This window comes from Mustela nigripes, chromosome 5, assembly GCF_022355385.1.
Source record: "Mustela nigripes isolate SB6536 chromosome 5, MUSNIG.SB6536, whole genome shotgun sequence".
Classification (NCBI taxonomy): domain Eukaryota; kingdom Metazoa; phylum Chordata; class Mammalia; order Carnivora; family Mustelidae; genus Mustela; species Mustela nigripes.
Genome location: NC_081561.1, coordinates 64,819,975 through 64,838,265, shown reverse-complemented (window position 1 = coordinate 64,838,265; position 18,291 = coordinate 64,819,975). Strand labels below are relative to the sequence as shown.

General features: G+C 37.1%; 1 protein-coding gene across 1 annotated transcript in view; it reads right to left on the bottom strand.

The window, feature by feature from the left end:
• The window catches only part of BTBD9 (BTB domain containing 9), a 414,251-nt gene that overhangs the window by 366,258 nt on the left and 29,702 nt on the right, over positions 1 to 18,291 (bottom strand). Inside the window, exons 2-4 of the mRNA XM_059400548.1 lie at positions 6,726 to 6,937; positions 2,540 to 2,903; positions 1,236 to 1,500 (exon numbers count right to left, since the gene is read on the bottom strand). Coding sequence (XP_059256531.1) covers positions 1,236 to 1,500; positions 2,540 to 2,903; positions 6,726 to 6,910 — 814 coding nt within the window. The 5' untranslated portion in view covers positions 6,911 to 6,937. The remainder of the gene's footprint in view (positions 1 to 1,235; positions 1,501 to 2,539; positions 2,904 to 6,725; positions 6,938 to 18,291) is intronic.

The following is an 18,291-nucleotide window of genomic DNA, read 5'->3' as shown; positions in this document are numbered from 1 at the left end:
AGAGAGAGAGAGGAGTTAGAAGGCTCCCCGCAGAGCAGAGAGCCCCATGCGGGGCTCGATCCCAGGACCCTGGGATCATGACCCGAGCCGAAGGCAGAGGCTTTAACCCACTGAGCCACCCAGGCGCCCCAGGATCAAACTTTTTAAAACCATCATCATACTCATGCATCTCTCCCTCTCGCTGCTCGTTGGGCATAAGCAAAAATCCCAAGCTAGTTTGACAGACTTCCATGATTTTGGCAGAGCTGACCTTTACAGACATTGTTGTTAATCGATGTGAGCCTTCTGCTCTAGTCCACCTCTTCTATTCCCGGTCTCTCAAATGCTCTACTTTGTCTGTCAAATGTAACCACTCCTCCCCTCGGAAAACAATCCACCCTGATGCCAGTCATAATATCCAAGGTCAGGATTCACCTCAGGCTTCAAAATCTCCATGAAATCTCCTTTAATCCTTCTAAGCCATATCCTCTTCCAACATTCACAACATGTACTCACTTTCAACATGGCCTTAACTTTTCATGGGAGTATATGTCTTATATCCACAAAGATATTAAAAGGATCAAAGGTGGAGATTATATTTTGCAGTTACACAGCATAACGTAGCAGTTCATTACACAGCCTAACTACACAGGTCTGCCTCTCCACTCTGCATCTGTCTGTGTGACATTGGGCAAGTTACTTAACCTCTCTGTACAATGGAGACAATAATAGTACCTACTTCAAAAGGCTGTTGTAAGAATTAAATGACCATGTAGAACTGTTACTGATAATAAAAGCACTTCATAAGCACTTCAGAATTGCTATTATTTTTCTTAAAAAGAACAATCACGTAAGTGTTGAAAATAGCTATTACGACTATTTAGAATCTCTATGTTCACAGTACCTCAAATAATAATACGTACAGAGCACATACTCAGTGCTGATTTGAGGGAGGAAGGCAGGAAAGGTATTAGCAAAAGAAGACACTTTTCAGGAAAGTGTCTATTTCTGATATTCTAGGGAACAGCTAAAGAAATTTGTCCAGGAATGGCAAGAAATACCTATTTTGGAATCTACAAAGGCTCCACAATCTCTGGGGGAATTAAGAGGAGAACAAGAGAAAGCAAAACTATATGTTCTTAGACCCACACTTACCACGTACACCTGCAAGTACAGTTTTGTAACTCATTTTATAGCTGAGACTGTCAGACAAGGGAGAAAACATCTGCAGGAGATGAGGATAAACAGATACTCACTGAGCATGCCTCTGTAATTGAGGTCCATATCCCGGCTCTCTGATCGAACTTTAATAGCATCCAGAATGGCATCGGGAGACAACAGTCCTGAAGGCCTCACAACGTTCAGAAGTTCAGTGAGGCTCATCAGAGGCAAACGCACAGCCTGCATGATTTCAGCATGATTCTCCTTTGAATTGTGCTTACACCAATTTAACAAGGCTAGGAAAATATCTTTCTCGGGAGCTGCAAATGAATCTCTTAATACGATGTTTAAAAGTGCTGTCTGAAAAGGATAAAAAAAAATTCCAGTCATTATGGAGTTCAGCCCTATGTATGATCAATCAGCAAAACCTCACAGAACTGCAAGGATCACTTCTATCTCAACAACTCTCTTCGACCATCTTCTTTCTTTAATCTTTGTGCCATGTGCTCTCTTGCCCATCACGACTCCGTGAGCAGCCATGGGCATCCTGTACCACTACATCAAATGTTTAGCCTTTCCCACACATCTGCACCTATCTTCAATAAAACAAGAAGAAAAATGGCAACATGAGGAACTGTCATTCCATGCAGGCTCTCCAGGAGAGCTCACATTTATAGGCCAGTAAGATAGATCTGACATTTAAAATTCGAAATCTTGTGTTCTACAGTATTACTGCACTCTTATAGTTCTAGTTTTCAGATTTCCAGACTGACCTCCAGCAACACTTGGGCAACCCTCAAAGACCCTTGCCTCCAAAAAATTAAGTAGGATAGTAAAAAACATATGGGCCAAAATACATAGCTTTTCAAATATGTGCCATTTGAAATATTCAGGTCCTTGGAGGAACATAAAAAGGGAAAGGAGAGACCAGGGTTCAGAGACAGATTTGAGCAAAACAGTCTATTTTTTTGAACCAGCAAAAAAACACAAAAAACAAAAAACAGTGGACTTAAAACATCCAAGGACACCTCAGATCTCCTTTATGAATTTTCCCTCTCACAATAAGGAATTATCAGTTGTACCTCTCTTTTGGAGAGATACAAAACCAAAAATAGTAGGCAATACCACAAAGGAACCTATCTGACAGGCATCACTTGGAAAACACCCACCCTGCATAGAACCTACCAGAAGAATCTTAAAAAAAGGAAAAACAGGAATTTGCCTCTCTCTTATATGATCTACAGAGAGTCTCAGTAGCCGGAGGCGGGCGGCTAGACAGACGACCTCTTCCAGACCGACAGTTCCTAATCTTTTATTCTTAGTCTATGGCTCTCTTCCGGCTGCACAGATCTAAATAACACGATGCATGCCTGCAGAGTACTTGTAGACGATGACACACCTTAGAAAGGGAGAGGAAGCCTTCACTGGAGAGCACCTCCTGAGCATTTCTGTCCATAAACATGCAGCACATGCAAGTTAACTTGGGAAGTGAGTAGAGGCTGGCAACATCAAAAGTCATGCAGACATTCTGAATGTTAAGTATGGTACAGAGATACTCAGAGGTAGAATCCTCCAGCTCTGGAAATCCATATTTATGAGCCAGGCTCAGAAAGTCCAGCAACACCTCCTCCTTCTCATCTGTCAGTGTTGCCCGCCCAGTGTAGATGTATTTAAGCAGCATGGTGAATGCTTCTGCGGTGGTGTCTTGGAGAGGGATTTCTGCTTCGGGCTGAGATTCTCGCATCCCACCATACAGTAATGCTCTGCATGTCAGAGAACAATACATAAGGAAGACCTCAGATAAGATTTGCTACAATATTATGAAATCACGGTTATCAGCATTATGCAAACATAAATTTGTTTAATGACTCAAAGATTCAGGTAAAGAAATGCATAGTAATCATTTTAAATAGTTCTCTAAAGGAAGAGAAATGATTTATAAACTATTTTGGATTAATTCTATAAACAATTGGACTAATGAAATATCCTGAGACCTCAAATATGTAATAAACATTCATTAAGTAGAAAGATGAAAGCGCTCTTTTGAAAGGAACAGCGAAATCCATATAAACAGATTAAAGGTCAATAAGCTCTTTAAGAAGTAAAACTCTGTAGGAAAAGATATAATCAGATTAAAAACAATTATACCCAATCAGGTGCCATTCTCCCCTGTTAGACTGGCAGAAATTAAAAATCCTGTTAACTATGCAGTACTACAAAAGCAAAGGAATAACGGGTTTTCTCATGCACTGCTCTGAGCCTATAAACAGGCACTCGTTTGTGGAAAGTAATTTAAGTAATTCCTATTCAAATCTAAAATGGGCATACCCTTCAACTCAGTAATCTGTTAGGACTCAATTCTAGAGAAAATAATACAGCAAAGTAAAGATACATGTATAAGAATATATAGTAAAACAATGGAGGGATGCCTGGGTGGCTCAGTGGGTTAAGCGTCTGCCTTTGGCTCATGTCATGATCCCAGGGTGCTGGGACTCAGTCCCAGCTGAGCTCCTTGCTCAGCAGGGAGCCTGTTTCTCCCTCTGCCTTCCACCCCCCCTGCTTGTCCACATGTTCTCTGACAAGTAAATAAAATCTTAAAAAAAAAAAAAAAAGAAAGAAAAGAAAAGAAACAATGGAAACGCTGAAAAAAAATCTTAAATGTCTATCAACAGAAACAGAATTTTAAAAACTGGTACATACTTCTGTGCAGCTATTACAGAGATAAACGAGATTGATGTATACAGTCTTCAAAAGATATTCAGGATATAGTATGTAAGTCAAGTTGCATACCCAGATGTGTTGATGGGAAAAAGTATATACCACATATTTATGTGTGTATGCACATAGATATATAGATGTATCTAATTACATTGAGAAAAATTGGGGGAAATTCATCTTACACTGTTAACAGAGGGTGTCTCTGGGGAATGGGATTAGATGGCTGGGAGGGAAGGACTTCCATTTGTTAGTTCATAAACTAAAAATAAAATTGGGAATGGGATTATGGGTGATTTGACTTCTTTTTTCCTGTCTTTCAGTATTTTTCAGATTAAAAAAAATTCTATTATTGCTTATCTGCTCATCTAAAAACTGAAAACCAGATAGCCCAGTCGGGTAATGAATTTGAATTTCTATCTCTACTACTGTAGGAGAAATAATATGAACCAATTAAACCTCTAATCCATCAGGAAAGAAAGGAGGAGGACAAAGGAGGAGTACAGAAAAAGAAGAGTTGGGGCGCCTGGGTGGCTCAGTGGGTTAAGCCGCTGCCTTCGGCTCAGGTCATGATCTCAGGGTCCTGGGATCGAGCCCCGCATTGGGCTCTCTGCTCAGTAGGGAGCCTGCTTCCTCCTCTCTCTCTGCCTGCCTCTCTGCCTACTTGTGATCTCTCTCTGTCAAATAAATAAATAAAATCTTAAAAAAAAATTTAAAAAAAAAAGAAAAAGAAGAGTTGAAGTGAGAAAGAAAATATGCAAAAGTGAAAACAAGAGAAAAAGGAGGCAAAAAGAGGCTCCCCTTGCTCCTAAAATTCTCAGAGTAAGACTAGCATTTCAAGGGTTCCCTCCATGTCTGTTGGAATTCCTCCCACCCTCCTCCAGGTTTTGGCATTCTTGATGGCCTCAGGGAAATAGTTGAAACTCCAGGCAAAGATTTACAAATATTCTGAGCATATTTCTTTACTGGGTTATTACTATGCCTAAAAACACCCTTGAAGGTTTTCATTAATCCAGAGAGTATCCCACCACGACCTTAAAATTATTGGACTAAAGAATACTTTCCTAGGGAGATCTCACCAAGGCTTACTCCCACTGCAGTATGAGCCATGGTATTCGCCTAAATTCTCAATGTTTTAAAAGTGGTTTTGATGAGGCTTCCTTGGAACACTAAATATGAACTCTCAACCTGTGAAAAATTCCCTCGTGGACAGTTAGTCTGTCCTCATCTGCGAATTGATAGGCTCTATGACAACAATTAGGGAGGCTTCTCCTAATGTTCCTTTGTATATGAACGTGTCAGCAATGAGAATATAAAATATCATTACCAATGACTCTGAGTTGAGCCTAGTGAGCCATGATATACTATAAATGTTCAATATCCACAAAGAGACACCAAGAACAAGTTCAGTAAGGGAGTATATTCCATTCACTCAATATGATCTTTAAATTTCTAAAAGCATGTAAGTTTCTTTTGAGAATATATTGATCGTCTAAAAAATATCCACACACATTGTCTTGAATTCTTATGGAAGAGGGAAGATATATAATGTTAACAAATATTAAACATAAAGCCGAAAAGTTCTGACTAAAACACTTTAACAATAAAGAGTGGACCAGTAAGAAAAGAGAAACACAAAAGGAAAAGTGTGCAGAGGACAAAGACCGGTTACTAATATGACCAGACCAAGGCAGGCTGTCTGGATGGAGCTAACCACTAGCAGGAGTGTAGGAGAGGGTCAGCGAGAACTCTCAAAAGATGCTCCTGGCTTCACCTACTATGGCATTTTATATGTGCAAGATGGGAGGTTCTAAAAATGTTTAAAATGTACTCAAAGAGTTCGAATTGTACATATTTCCAAGAGCCTCACCTCAATACAATGTGTGTGACTCCAGATACTGTTTTGTTGACTTAATTCTGGTTGTGAAAATCTGACTGTAGTTTTCACTAGAAGGTAAGTGTAATTTTCTCTAAGCCACTGGCATCTCAGGTTTTAGGTATGAGTCTCCCAAGTCAATCCATGATTTTTAGATAAGGACTCTATGGATTTACCAAAGATAATTTATCACTCAGTCAATAATTCAGTAATGATTTCCTTTTAACAAATATCAGGTAAAACGTAGAGTAATTAGAGCTTAGCTTAACATTCATAACTCTTGAACAGTTAGAAGTCTGAGTGACAAACAAGGGCAGGATATTTTTTTTTTTTTTTACATTAGCACATAAAGACTGCTTAGTTTTAGTTATATTTGCTTAGTTTTAAAACTAAATTTCAATAAATAAATAAATAAAACTGAATCTCAGTAAATACTTAAATTCCCTTTAATTTCGGGTTGCCATCACTCCTCGGCCTTTTGGCTAAGATCAAGAGTAATCCAGGGTTGCCAAACTGCCTATTTCAGAGATAGATGTGTTGGGTTACCTACAGGTCCTGGGCCTCAGTGGTCTGAAACTAAGAGGTATACATGTTCGTTAGCAAGTCCAGAGGTCGGTCCATTTATACAGTAAGAAGCCGAATTGCCAGTCAATCAGCTTAAGTTCCATTAGTCATGAGCTGTGAGGAAAGGTGAGGGCCGCAAAGACTCAGCCTGAGAAATATTCCTGACACCCTGAAAACAATGGTTGATGTGGAACATTCAAGCGTGGGAAGGCTTCTCACCCTCTAATTCTCAGGTGGCTCCTGAAGGAAAAGGTGATTTAAACAACAACAACAAAAATGTAACAAAAAAGTCTGTAAAGAGGGAATTCCTGTAGAGGTTGAACTCGAAGATTTAAATTGTTATGCTTTGTTACATTATTTTTCATAGAGGAGAAAAATACCAGTGTTTTCCACAAGTGACTTGAATCTTCAAAAAATAATATACACTTACCGAAAATATTGGCACCTCGCTGCTAAAATTACCCTGTGGGCAGGAAAACGTTTCTTTTCCACAACGAATGTGACGTCGCCATATTCCTCCCCAATCAGCAAGGCACCAATATGTTCAGACAAAATGTGCACATGATCAATTTCCCCCACTGCAGTAAAGGGGCGAAGAGGGTGGCTGTTACTCATTTTGTAGAACAGGTGATAGTCGTTGATCTAGGATATAAAGAAGGGGTAAGAATTAGTGGAAGGAGGGAAGTACACTTAGAAAATCACATACCATAAACAGAGCTAAGTAGGAATTTGAAGGACTTTAAAACAAATAGCATGAGAGAGATTGCATCAGGACTCCCATCTTTATCAACCAATTTATTCTCAGAAGTAATTCAGCCTGACTCATGAACTCCAATCCCTTCAGTGTCTTATCATAATAGGCAAACAAAAATCCCAGCTCTTCTAACACAAACAACACTTGGAGCCATTATATTCTAGAAAACCGTGCCAGTTACAGGTCCCGTATTTCTTGGTACCTCAAGAAAAGAAAAACCAACAACTGGAACTCCTCTGTAGCTACAGATCTACTTAATGAGGTTGGGTATAACTATACTCAGGAGGAGAGTCATCTGGGCATAGATCTAGACCTAAGTCATAAGCAGAATAAACTAAGTCATCAGATTCCAAATACCTTCAGAGGCTTTCATCTGAAAATACCTTAAATATTTTCTAAAAAATAATCTTCTAGAGTCACAAAAATAGCCTGACATTTATTAATGAAATCTTTACCCCCCTGAAAATAAAGAATAACCCCGATATTTTTCTTTAAACTGTAACTTCTAATTCAAACTCACAGCTCTGCTTGTGTTTACCACTACATCATTGCATTTAATCTCATTTACAGGCATTTATTTGCTTTTGTATGCAATGCTTTTCTACAGATGTAACTAAAAATCGAAACATGATTAACAGCCTTATATGTTAGAAAGGGGAGCTATGTCCCTTGAAAGCTAAAAGTGTTTATATTCTTTAATCTCTCCAGTATTTGCAGGTTCTGTTTTTTCAGGGGTAAGTAACCCAGCAAGCAGGTAAGAGTCTTCACAGGCATTCAAGTGCCCCAGGTAAAGACATAGCTGACCGCTCAGAGGGGTGCCAGCTACCCCTCTACTGCTAACCATCTACTGCACCAGAGACCAGGGGAAATGAGACAGATGTGCCTTCTTCACTAGACCTCCACACCTTCTTCAACTGTCCACTTGGACCAGGATTAAAGGTTAAACCACTCTTACTCTGTAAATGTCCATATCTAGACCCATTATTAGCAAGGTGCACAAAACATTTCTCTATCCCCAGAAACTGCAGTAAAAATCCTTGCGGTACAGGTTCCCCAAATCCTTGCTATTCCATGTCCACCCTCAACAGAGAGCAACAGCAAGGACTGTGACACAGAGGGAGATGGAGCATGAGTTAGGCAAGAAGACACCCACTCCAGGTAAGTGGACAAGCTCCCGGCCCCCTAGATTAGGAGCATCAAAGGGATAGCAGCATACTCCCTTAACGGCCAAGATAAATCCCTCTTCAACTACAATTTTCACTTGAAAGCCTTAAAAAACACAAATCATCTCCAGTCACCTATAAATGAAAGATCAAACTCAGCTTAAGAGGATCTATTTAGGAGTGTCAGCAAATAATGCATGATTAAATTATTTGATGCGTGATACAAGAGTCTAATAAAGAAGTTGGCAAACTTTCTGCAAAGGGTCAGATAAATATTTTAGGCTTTACAGACTATATGGTCTCTGTTTAGACCAGTGGAGCCAAAACCAGCCATTGACATTAAGTAAATGAATGAGCATGGCTATTTTCCAATAAAACTATTTGCTGAAAAGGGATGGATTTAACCCTCAAGATTATAGTTTGCCAAACCCCACTCTAACATATGATCACAGATTGGCTATACTCTAGATAAAGGATCAGACTGTTTCCGGTTTTTGTTTTTGTTTCTGGATGGATTACCCAACTGATGTCCAAAATAATATGGTCATTTCCTGTGTCAGCCATGAAATTCTGAAATCTACTGGTGCCTGACTTCAAAACCTCATTACTCTTCAATGAACTGTCACGTCACTATCCCATATTTCAGTGATGGTGCATGGCTCTAAACAAAACAGAATCTTTCCCTGCCTGAACAAATGCATTGCACATACCCAGCGAATATATTCTCTGGCATAATAATCACTTATACTTTTACCCAGGTCATAAGTGAGATGAAACGACTCTTGATGAGAAAAGATTGATTTCTGGTTAATGAGCTTAAAGATAAATTTATGATTCTTCAAATGATACATAATAAACATCAATAGTATATATACACAAATATCTACCTTAATAGGTTCTCCAGATCTGTATTTCTTAATACACACAACTTCATTTCACTAAATTTACATTTTAATCATGCTTTTCCAACTGAAGATATAAAGTGAATATTGCCAGGTATAGAAAACAGCCACTTACTATGGAATAAATATAATTTTATTGGCATATAGTAATAATTTTAATTAGAGCAGTGACACTCAATGAGCTACACACATTGGAATCACATGGGGAGCTTTAAAAATGGGGCAGAAAAAGATGCTTGCACCACACATCAGAAATTGTGACTTAGTTGTCCTAGAATATGGAATCACTCTTCTGAAGTGATTCTAACAAACACGCTAAAAAGGAGCCACTGACTTAGACTGCTATTGTAGTCACATACCTTACTCAGATATACAAATATAAACACAAAAAAATCCACTGAGAAAATTCATTGAGGATTTGATTCCATTTTGAATCTCATTGCAAAGAGGCAACTGGTGCCCACAAAATTACTAAGGCCACAGATCATAAGCAGAAAATATTTGAAAATATTTTTGTCCGATACCATAGCTTCACTACAAATAGTTTGGGTCCACCCACCTGTATTTTAAAAAGCGTGTTTTAATTCAATTTTAAAACAAAATTAAATTAAGATGTTTAAAGGAAAAATAAAAAGCATGTTTCAGAAACATATCCATAAAGTTAATTTTTTAAAGCTCTAACTTTAATTTGATAAATAAAATTGGAAAAAATTTTAAAGTTCATAGTGTACAACTGTTTATTGACTTGTTTCTTAAGCTTTATAACTCATTCTACCACTGACAACATATGTGATCTCTGACAAATTTTCTAACTTCCATGAGATTGTTTCCATACCTATAAGGACACAGTTATTGACTTTTTAAAAATTTATATAACTCTGCCACTGCCTTCTAATATCACTGTTTTGGCCTGACCTATGAAATGAACTCTCGTGACTCAGCATATGATTGTGACTGCGATTTATTACAGCCAAAGAATACAAAACAAAATTAGTAAAGGTTTTGAAAAAACACATGGGGCAAAATCTGAGAATCTGACATAAGACGCCAAGGGTCCTCCCTCAGTGGAATTACAAGTGATGTGCTTCATTCCTCCATCAACAACCTGTGACAAAACATGTTAAATGTTACCAAGCAAGAAGCTTGTTGGAGACTCAAAGCCTTGGCTATTTATAATGAAGGCTGTTCCAATAGGTAGCCCCTATCTGACATGTATCCAAATTCCAGACTCCCAAAAGGAAAGTTGTGTTCAACATAAACCACAGTGTTTGCACAAACTGCTTAAGTGAGCCGCTCTTATCAGCTGATGGCAGGAACCCTTCTAAACTCTAAGTCTCCACCTAGACACCAGTCAAGGGCCAACCTTGAAAGCAGAGCTTCCTAGAGATAGCAGTTCAGTCCTGCTATGTTAGCCATTTTCTGGATGGTTCCAGAAACAATCAGAGGCCTAACAATGTCAGCAAAAGCACTGCAAATAAGGAGTCTAAAAGCCTATCTGATGTACTTATTTAATCTCTGGTTTGGAATGCAGAGAGGTATACTAAGAAAATGCCTACTCTACCCATCCAAAAGTATTCATGATCCCTAACCTCCCATTATGCCCAATCCAAATAGTTTTAGGGACGGGTTTCTTCAAAATGTCAACGATAGATAATTCCAATGTTATTTAAACAATCCCTGTGCATATGGGAAGTAGTTTTCTGCTACTTCTTATAAAGCCAATTTAACCCGACAGGAAGATGCCCATACCCACACACTAAAAAACAAGCATAAATAACAAAAATCCTAAGTAAAATATTGGAAAACAGAATTAAGCAGAAGGATTTATGGCAAAGTGGGTCAATTCCAAGAAGAACAGATGAATATTAGGAAAAATAAGTCATTGAATTAAAACATCAAAGTGGAACAAATCATAAAATCATAATATAATTAGCCCAATAAAAGCTAAAATATCCTTTTTTTCATTTTTTTTAAAGATTTTATTTATTTATCTGAGAGAGAGAATGTGTGTGTAAGATACAGCATGAGCACGGCTCTGAGAGGAGAGGGCAGAGGGAGAAAGAAGCAGACTCCCCACTGAGCAGGGAGCCGGAAGCAGGGCTTGATCCCATATGAAGAAAATGCCAGGATCCTGGCAGCACCACGTGAGCAAAGGCAGTTGCTTAACCAACTGAGCCACCCAGGCACTACGCTAAAATATCTTTTTAAACAATCACTACTAAGTTTATTTTTTAAAAAAGTTCTGACTGAATAGGAATAAAAGGAGACTGACTTTTATTAGGATACTAATACTTCCTTAACTTGATACATACATATACATATATACATAGCCTAACTGTAACAGATATAAGCATTTGTTTAATAATAAAACACTAGAAACAGTCCCAGAAAAGTTCAGAAATAAGACAAGGAGGTCTACTCTTATCACTATTAGCATTTCTCAGAAACAAAAGACAATGCGGTTAATTGAACCAAGTTCAAAGTAAATGGATTAGAAAACGAAGAGGCAAAATAATTATTTGCAGATAATCTGATTGTCCATATGCAAAATCCATGAGAATCAACTGAAAAAATTCAGAGAGAAAATAAAGGAAGTTCAGTAAGGTGGTCTCACAAAATTATTATATGAAAATATACAGTATCCTTCCATGCCAAAAACCAAAAGTGGAAAATATGAAGAAAATGACCTGCAATTTATAATTGCAAAACACATCTAATACTTAGGAATAAACTCATAAACTCATGGAACCCATGGAATAAAACCAAAGTCCATTGAAGAATTTAAAAGAAATATATTAAGAGACATACATTGCTTGGACACAGAAAAATCCACTGTTTAAAGAGATTAGCCATCCCTCAATCACCATACAAAAAAAGCGTATTCAATATTTTATTGTACTTTAAATGTTCTGAAGCTTCAAAGTTCAAGAAAATATTCTTGATAGGGATAACAGTTAAAAAATAATAATTTGACAAATGGGCACACATAAAAAAACTGAGAATGAGAGGTGAGATTTTTATATTTATCAAGAGGTGATTTAAGTTGAGAAACACAGTTCTAATTAATATGAGAATTGAAAGTAATCCTGATCACAATCACAACAGAGTTTTTAAATTAAATTGGGATAAGACAGACATCTGGAAGAATAGATATATAATTTGGTATATATTCTGGAAAAAAAAAAGAACAATGGGGGACCACTGAGTGGATGAGAAAGCAATTCACAAATTAGAGCAATTAGAACAATGTAATATTAGAGAGACAGATCGTTGGAACTTATTAGTCCAGAAAAAAAAACCCAAGTACTATACACAGGAATTCACTACACACACACACACACACACACACACGCACGCACGCATAAAAATACAGTATTTCAATTCACTGGGGGGAATACAGAATTTTTTTCAATAAAAGAAGTTGTTAGCTAGTCATTTTTTAAAAAGTGGATAGTCACACAAGAACACAGAATTAAATACATAAGGATGGCAAGCTCAGCACTTTCTATAACAATGAAAAATTGGAAAAAAACAAATGCCCCTTTAAAGGTAACTGCATAAGGGGTGCCTGGGTGGCTCAGTGGGTTAAGCCTCTGCCTTCAGCTCAGGTCATGATTTCAGGATCCTGGGATCGAGCCCCGCATCGGGCTATCTGCTTAGCGGGGAGCCTGCTTCCTCCTCTCTCTCTGCCTGTCTCTGCCTACTTGTGATCTGTTTGTCAAATAAATAAATTAAAAAAAAAATTAAAAAAAAAAATGAAGGTAACTGGATAAACAAATAATGGTAAATCTATATAGTAGAATAATATACAATTTTAAAGGAATAAACTTAGATTACTATTAACACTGAAAAAATCTAAAATATATGTATTTACATGGAAAAAAGGTATTACATGGAAAAACTGCAAAACTGTATTATACTAAAATGTTATCTTGTTAAATAAATTTTTAAAAAGCAAACATCAAATTGTTAACAAGGGTTAACCCAAAGGATCAGGGTTGTGGGAAAATTTAATGTAGTGCACTACATAATTTTATGTTTAAATTTTTATAAGCATGATTTATTTATAATAAAACTTTATACAAATATTTTAATAACTTTGGCCACTAAAATTACAAAATAAATTAGTTTGTGTATGAGACAGCAAGTGTTTTAATTTGCCATAACCGGTAGTACCTGATTTGGTGACTAAGAACAGTAAGCAGAGGGACTGTATATTATCTCCACAAATGAAAATTAATTAAAGAAAATTAATTAATTGAAGACAAGGAGAAAAGGTTCATTACACGAAGACAGACATTACACGAAGGTAGGAATGAATACCAGCTACTTGAGTAGCATGGCCTACTAGGACACCCTATTTGATGCATCCTGACTAAAGATCTTCACCTTCGAAATTTTCAGTAGGACATTTTCTAGACTTAAGGTGCATTTTTTTTTTTTTTTTCAGATGCAAACACAGCGCTCTGAGATTTGCTCCTATTGACAACCCAAGTCTAAATTTGCTGACGTTCCCGGGATAGGGCAAGGGTAATCTATTCACTCAAGCTGTTCCTTCAAGGTGGGAAGAAGGAGAATAGGAAAGCAGAGGGAACAAGGACCTACTGGGATACAGTGCAGGAACACCACGACCAGGAAATGGTGCCATTCATGATAGCATATGGTATCATTAGCTGAGGGTTCTGGGACTTCATATGGATTTATTTACCAGGGATGGTGGTATAGAAACTATACTCTTTCATGGTTGGGTAACTTTCATGGGTTCAAATGCATTAAAAAAAAAAAGACTAAAGCAGCCATACTAAGATTCTCAGGGTTATTGACTATTTCCTATGCAATAAGAAACCGACACCCATTTGTTCTAACCAAAATAATGAACAATGTCCATAAATAAAGTGAAAGCACCATATGTACTTTATACTGCTGTAATGTTATAATTACTTCTTAAGGAGTCTGAAAAAACCAAGTCAACCTAAATACCAATTTCTTTACTTAAAGCTGGCAGTACTGTTTACAAACTTTTCTTTTAGAAAGGGCTCTCCACAATTTTTAAAGTTTATTCTCCAGAGTGTAATCAGGAAACAGACAAAGAGCAAAGCTCCACCCGGTGGAGATGCCAATGAGTCCTTGAAAGCTTTATAAATCTCCCCTGGGAAGCCCTCTCTGCCCCGCCTATTTCCTGACTGAAAAGCCTTTATGGGTAAAAAGACCTTCTGCTCTTTAATTGCAAAATATAAATGATCTTTCTCTTGAGGAAAGCGATGGCATTTACAAGCATATGGTTTAGCAATTTCTTCCTGCTCTTGGTACCCATGTGGTGTGTAATTTGAAGTAGTATTCCTTAAACTTTAAATTAATATCACCTGGGGAGATAAAGGATATCCTGTCTGCATCTTAAGCACTCTCAAAAAATCACATTCTACTTTCTCATAGGAAGGATACCTCACTTCTTTTGATATATACTCTACCCTTGTCATCCAAAAGTCTGAATAAACAGGTGTACACTGACCATACTGGTTGGTGTAACCTTGATTCTCATACTCTGCAAGAAAAGCTACTTCTAAACCTTGCAGAGGACTCCTGTCACAGGGGCAGTAAGGGGCCCCAAGTGAGAAACATGACTGTGGTTTACAGGCATTCTCTGGTTTCAGGATCTCCCAAATATCTTTCCCTGGGAAAGATGAAATGATTTCTAACATCCAGTACTACTCCAAATTCTTGTCACTCTCATGATTTTATATGTTTGTGAATAAATGTTTATAGATATGCAAAGCTTGGAACACTTTTAAAGAACTGTAATCATAACAAAACATTTGACAAGATTATTATATTGAGAGTGTATATAACTCCATTTACCAATTACCACATTGATTCTCCACTTCTTTGTCAAGGGACAAAATAGTTTCTGAATCTGTAGGTAATTCATCCAATAAAAGACTTATTGAGGGAAAAGAAAAGGATTTATTGAGCTCTCTTCTCTGATGCAGGCCCAGTGCTTGGTGATAGAAACTCAAGGATTAATAAAAGATAAAGTTGCCAACTCTGAAGAACTCACTGTCTCCTGAAAAAGGTAGGCCTAGATGACAAATAATGCCAATTCTAGAGTTAGCAAGCCATAATTTTATGATCAAGCCATAATTTTATGATTTTCAGAAAGTAAAATAAGTTATCTTCTGTAAGTACCACACTAAAACAACTACAACTATGTTGAACAGATTACTAAATGAACAGGAACTCAGAAAATTATGTTATATTCTTTTATCCAAATAAAATATTCAAACAATTGACTACTTGTTCTCCAAAATGGGGTTGTTTACATCCCAAAGTGAGTACGATACAAGCCACAGGAATTTGGTAAGAAAACCTTAACACTTCTAGTGACATATATATATATTTTTTTAATTTTTAATTTTATTTATTTGACAGAGAGAGAAAGAAAGAGCACAAGCAGGGGGAGCAGCAGGCAGAGAAAGAGGGAGAAGCAGGGCCCCACAAAGCAAGGAGCCTAATAAGGGGTTCAATCCCAGAATTCTGGGATCATGACCTAAGCCGAAGGCAGACACTGAGCCAACTGAGCCACCCAGGCATCCCAACATGAATTCCTAACCTAGAAAAAGAAAAAATTAAGCTTCAGCAATATTTAATATGTAGGTGTCCCTAGCCTCCTCTCATGATCTGCATGTCAAAAACAGTCACTTGTCTCATAAGACAGATAAGTGTCTAGGGAATTCCACAAATGCAGGACTCAAGGAAGTGTTCTCATTTGCTCAAGGACATATTAGGTTTACCTGCACCTGCTTATGTGAATTTTCCAAATGTTATCTGGCTTTAATTAAATTATTGCTCACAAGATGACAAGTGGACTAAAAAAGTTCCTGCAAGGAAACCACTGATTGTAGATAATATAATACTGCCAAAATAAGAAAACAAGTAAATGGCCATTTATGATAACTCTACCCCTAGTAATCAGATTTTATAAGGAGGTGACCCCGGCCAATAAATCCTAGAGACTTAATGCCTACCTACAGTGAATATAGACAAAAATATTGTATTATAATCATCAAACCTGCTAAAACATTATAATTAAATTATTGCAACAACTAAAAACAAGTGCTAATGGTTAACATGATAAAGGTTGTAATTATGGCCACAACAGCAATCATATCTTAATAGATAAATGTATTAAATTAACATGTTATATACACTTTATTATTTTTAAAGATTTTATTTATTTATTTATTTATTTGAGAGACACAGAGAGAGAGGAAAGTGAGTGAGAGAACATGAGGGAGGAGGCAGAAGAAGAGGGAGAAGCTGGCTCCCTACTCAGCAGGGAGCCAGATGTGGGGCTCCATCCCAGTACCCTGGGATCATGACCTGAGCCAGAGGCAGATGATTAACTGACTGAGCCACCCAGGGTCCCCACATGTTACACACTTTAAATCTACTTGGTTTTTGTTTTTTGGTTTTTTTTAAGATTTTATTTATTTATTTATTTGACAGAGAGAGATCACAAGCAGGCTAAGAGGCAGGCAGAGAGAGAGAGGAGTAAGCAGGCTCCCCACTGAGCACATAGCCCGATACGGGACTGGATCCCAGAACCCCGAGATCATGACCTGAGCCAAAGCCAGAGGCCCAACCCACTGAGCCACCCAGGGGCCCTAAAGCTATTTATTATATGTCAAATATATTTAAGTTTAAAAAGACCCCCAAATTTGAAATAAGATTTGAAATATATACTATTATTAACAATGAACCTCCATATAAAAGGCATTAAAAGATAGGCTGAATAAATCAATACTGGTTGAATGTTTTAACCCAAAAAGCAGCTTAAGACAAAATTACAACCTAGTAGCAAATTAACCATTTTACAGGATACAAAGTACCTTTCACCTAATAATAATGGCTACTATCTACAGAGGACTTATTATTGCCAGGCAGAGTCCTAAGCATTTTATACACACCATCTTATCTAATATTCAAAGAACTGGCTTGGGAAGGTACTGTTTTTTATTCTACTTTACAGATAGGAAATTGAGACAGAGACAAGAGTAGGCAATTGTTCAAGGACACAGACAATAAATAGCAGATTCAAACCAAGGTCTATCAAAGTCCTGAACTTAGAAGAGCTATATCACAGTGACACAGGAGAAATAAGAAATGATTCTCACAGACTCCTGCCAACTAGCTCCTCTGACCAGCAGTTCGCAAACATTTTTAAGACGCCCTATTCAGACTAGGTAAAATATGCCATGGGTGGTAAGAATGACATGTCCTTTTTCAAGTCTACTTTTGGAGATTACATATGAATCAGCTTTACTAATAAAGAGAGAATAACTCAGACTCAGCTGCAATGTAGTCAAATTCTAGTTATTGAAAAATTACAGACCAAGAATACCATTAAAACAAATATCTATCCATATACACTACAGGGTTAAGTGAAAAACCTATAAAAAACTAAACTAATAATGACACAACTGAACAGTAATCTATAATTTTAAAAAACAAGAATGGAAACAACTGTGAAAAGAGTAACCAACTCAACTGATAATATATATCTTTCTTAAAATGTAAAATAATTCTAACTTACACATATTCATATATGGAACAGGAGCTTCGCAATGTTGCTACAGACTACATAGTAGCCAGAATTATTAGAACACCAAATTATACAACTGAAAATAATAAAACACTGTTTTTTAATTATACTTGAATTAAAAAAAATAAATTTTTTAGGGGCACCTGGGTGGCTCAGTCAGTTATACATCAGACTTCAGCTCAGGACATGATCTCAGGGTGCTGGGACTGAGCATTGTGTTGGGCTCCCTGCTCAGCCAGGAGACTGCTTGTCCCTCTGCCCCACCCCTCATGCACTCTCTCTAATCAATAAAATACTTTAAAAAATGATAAATATATTCTTTAAAGGTAGTAACAGCAACTACATGTCATTTATCCAGGTACATATTAAAATAGTGTTAATTTGTTTTTTTTTTTAAATGAGAATCCTTTATAAACTCTAGTTATACTACTGTGGATTTGTGAATGCCACATTTTGCATACCCTTAATGCTTCATTTGATTGGTTTTTAATAAGTTGCTGAAGGATATATATAAATGAAAGATTATGAGATCAACTGACACTTGCCGGTGTTTTTTGATCAGGGCTAACCAGTGGCCT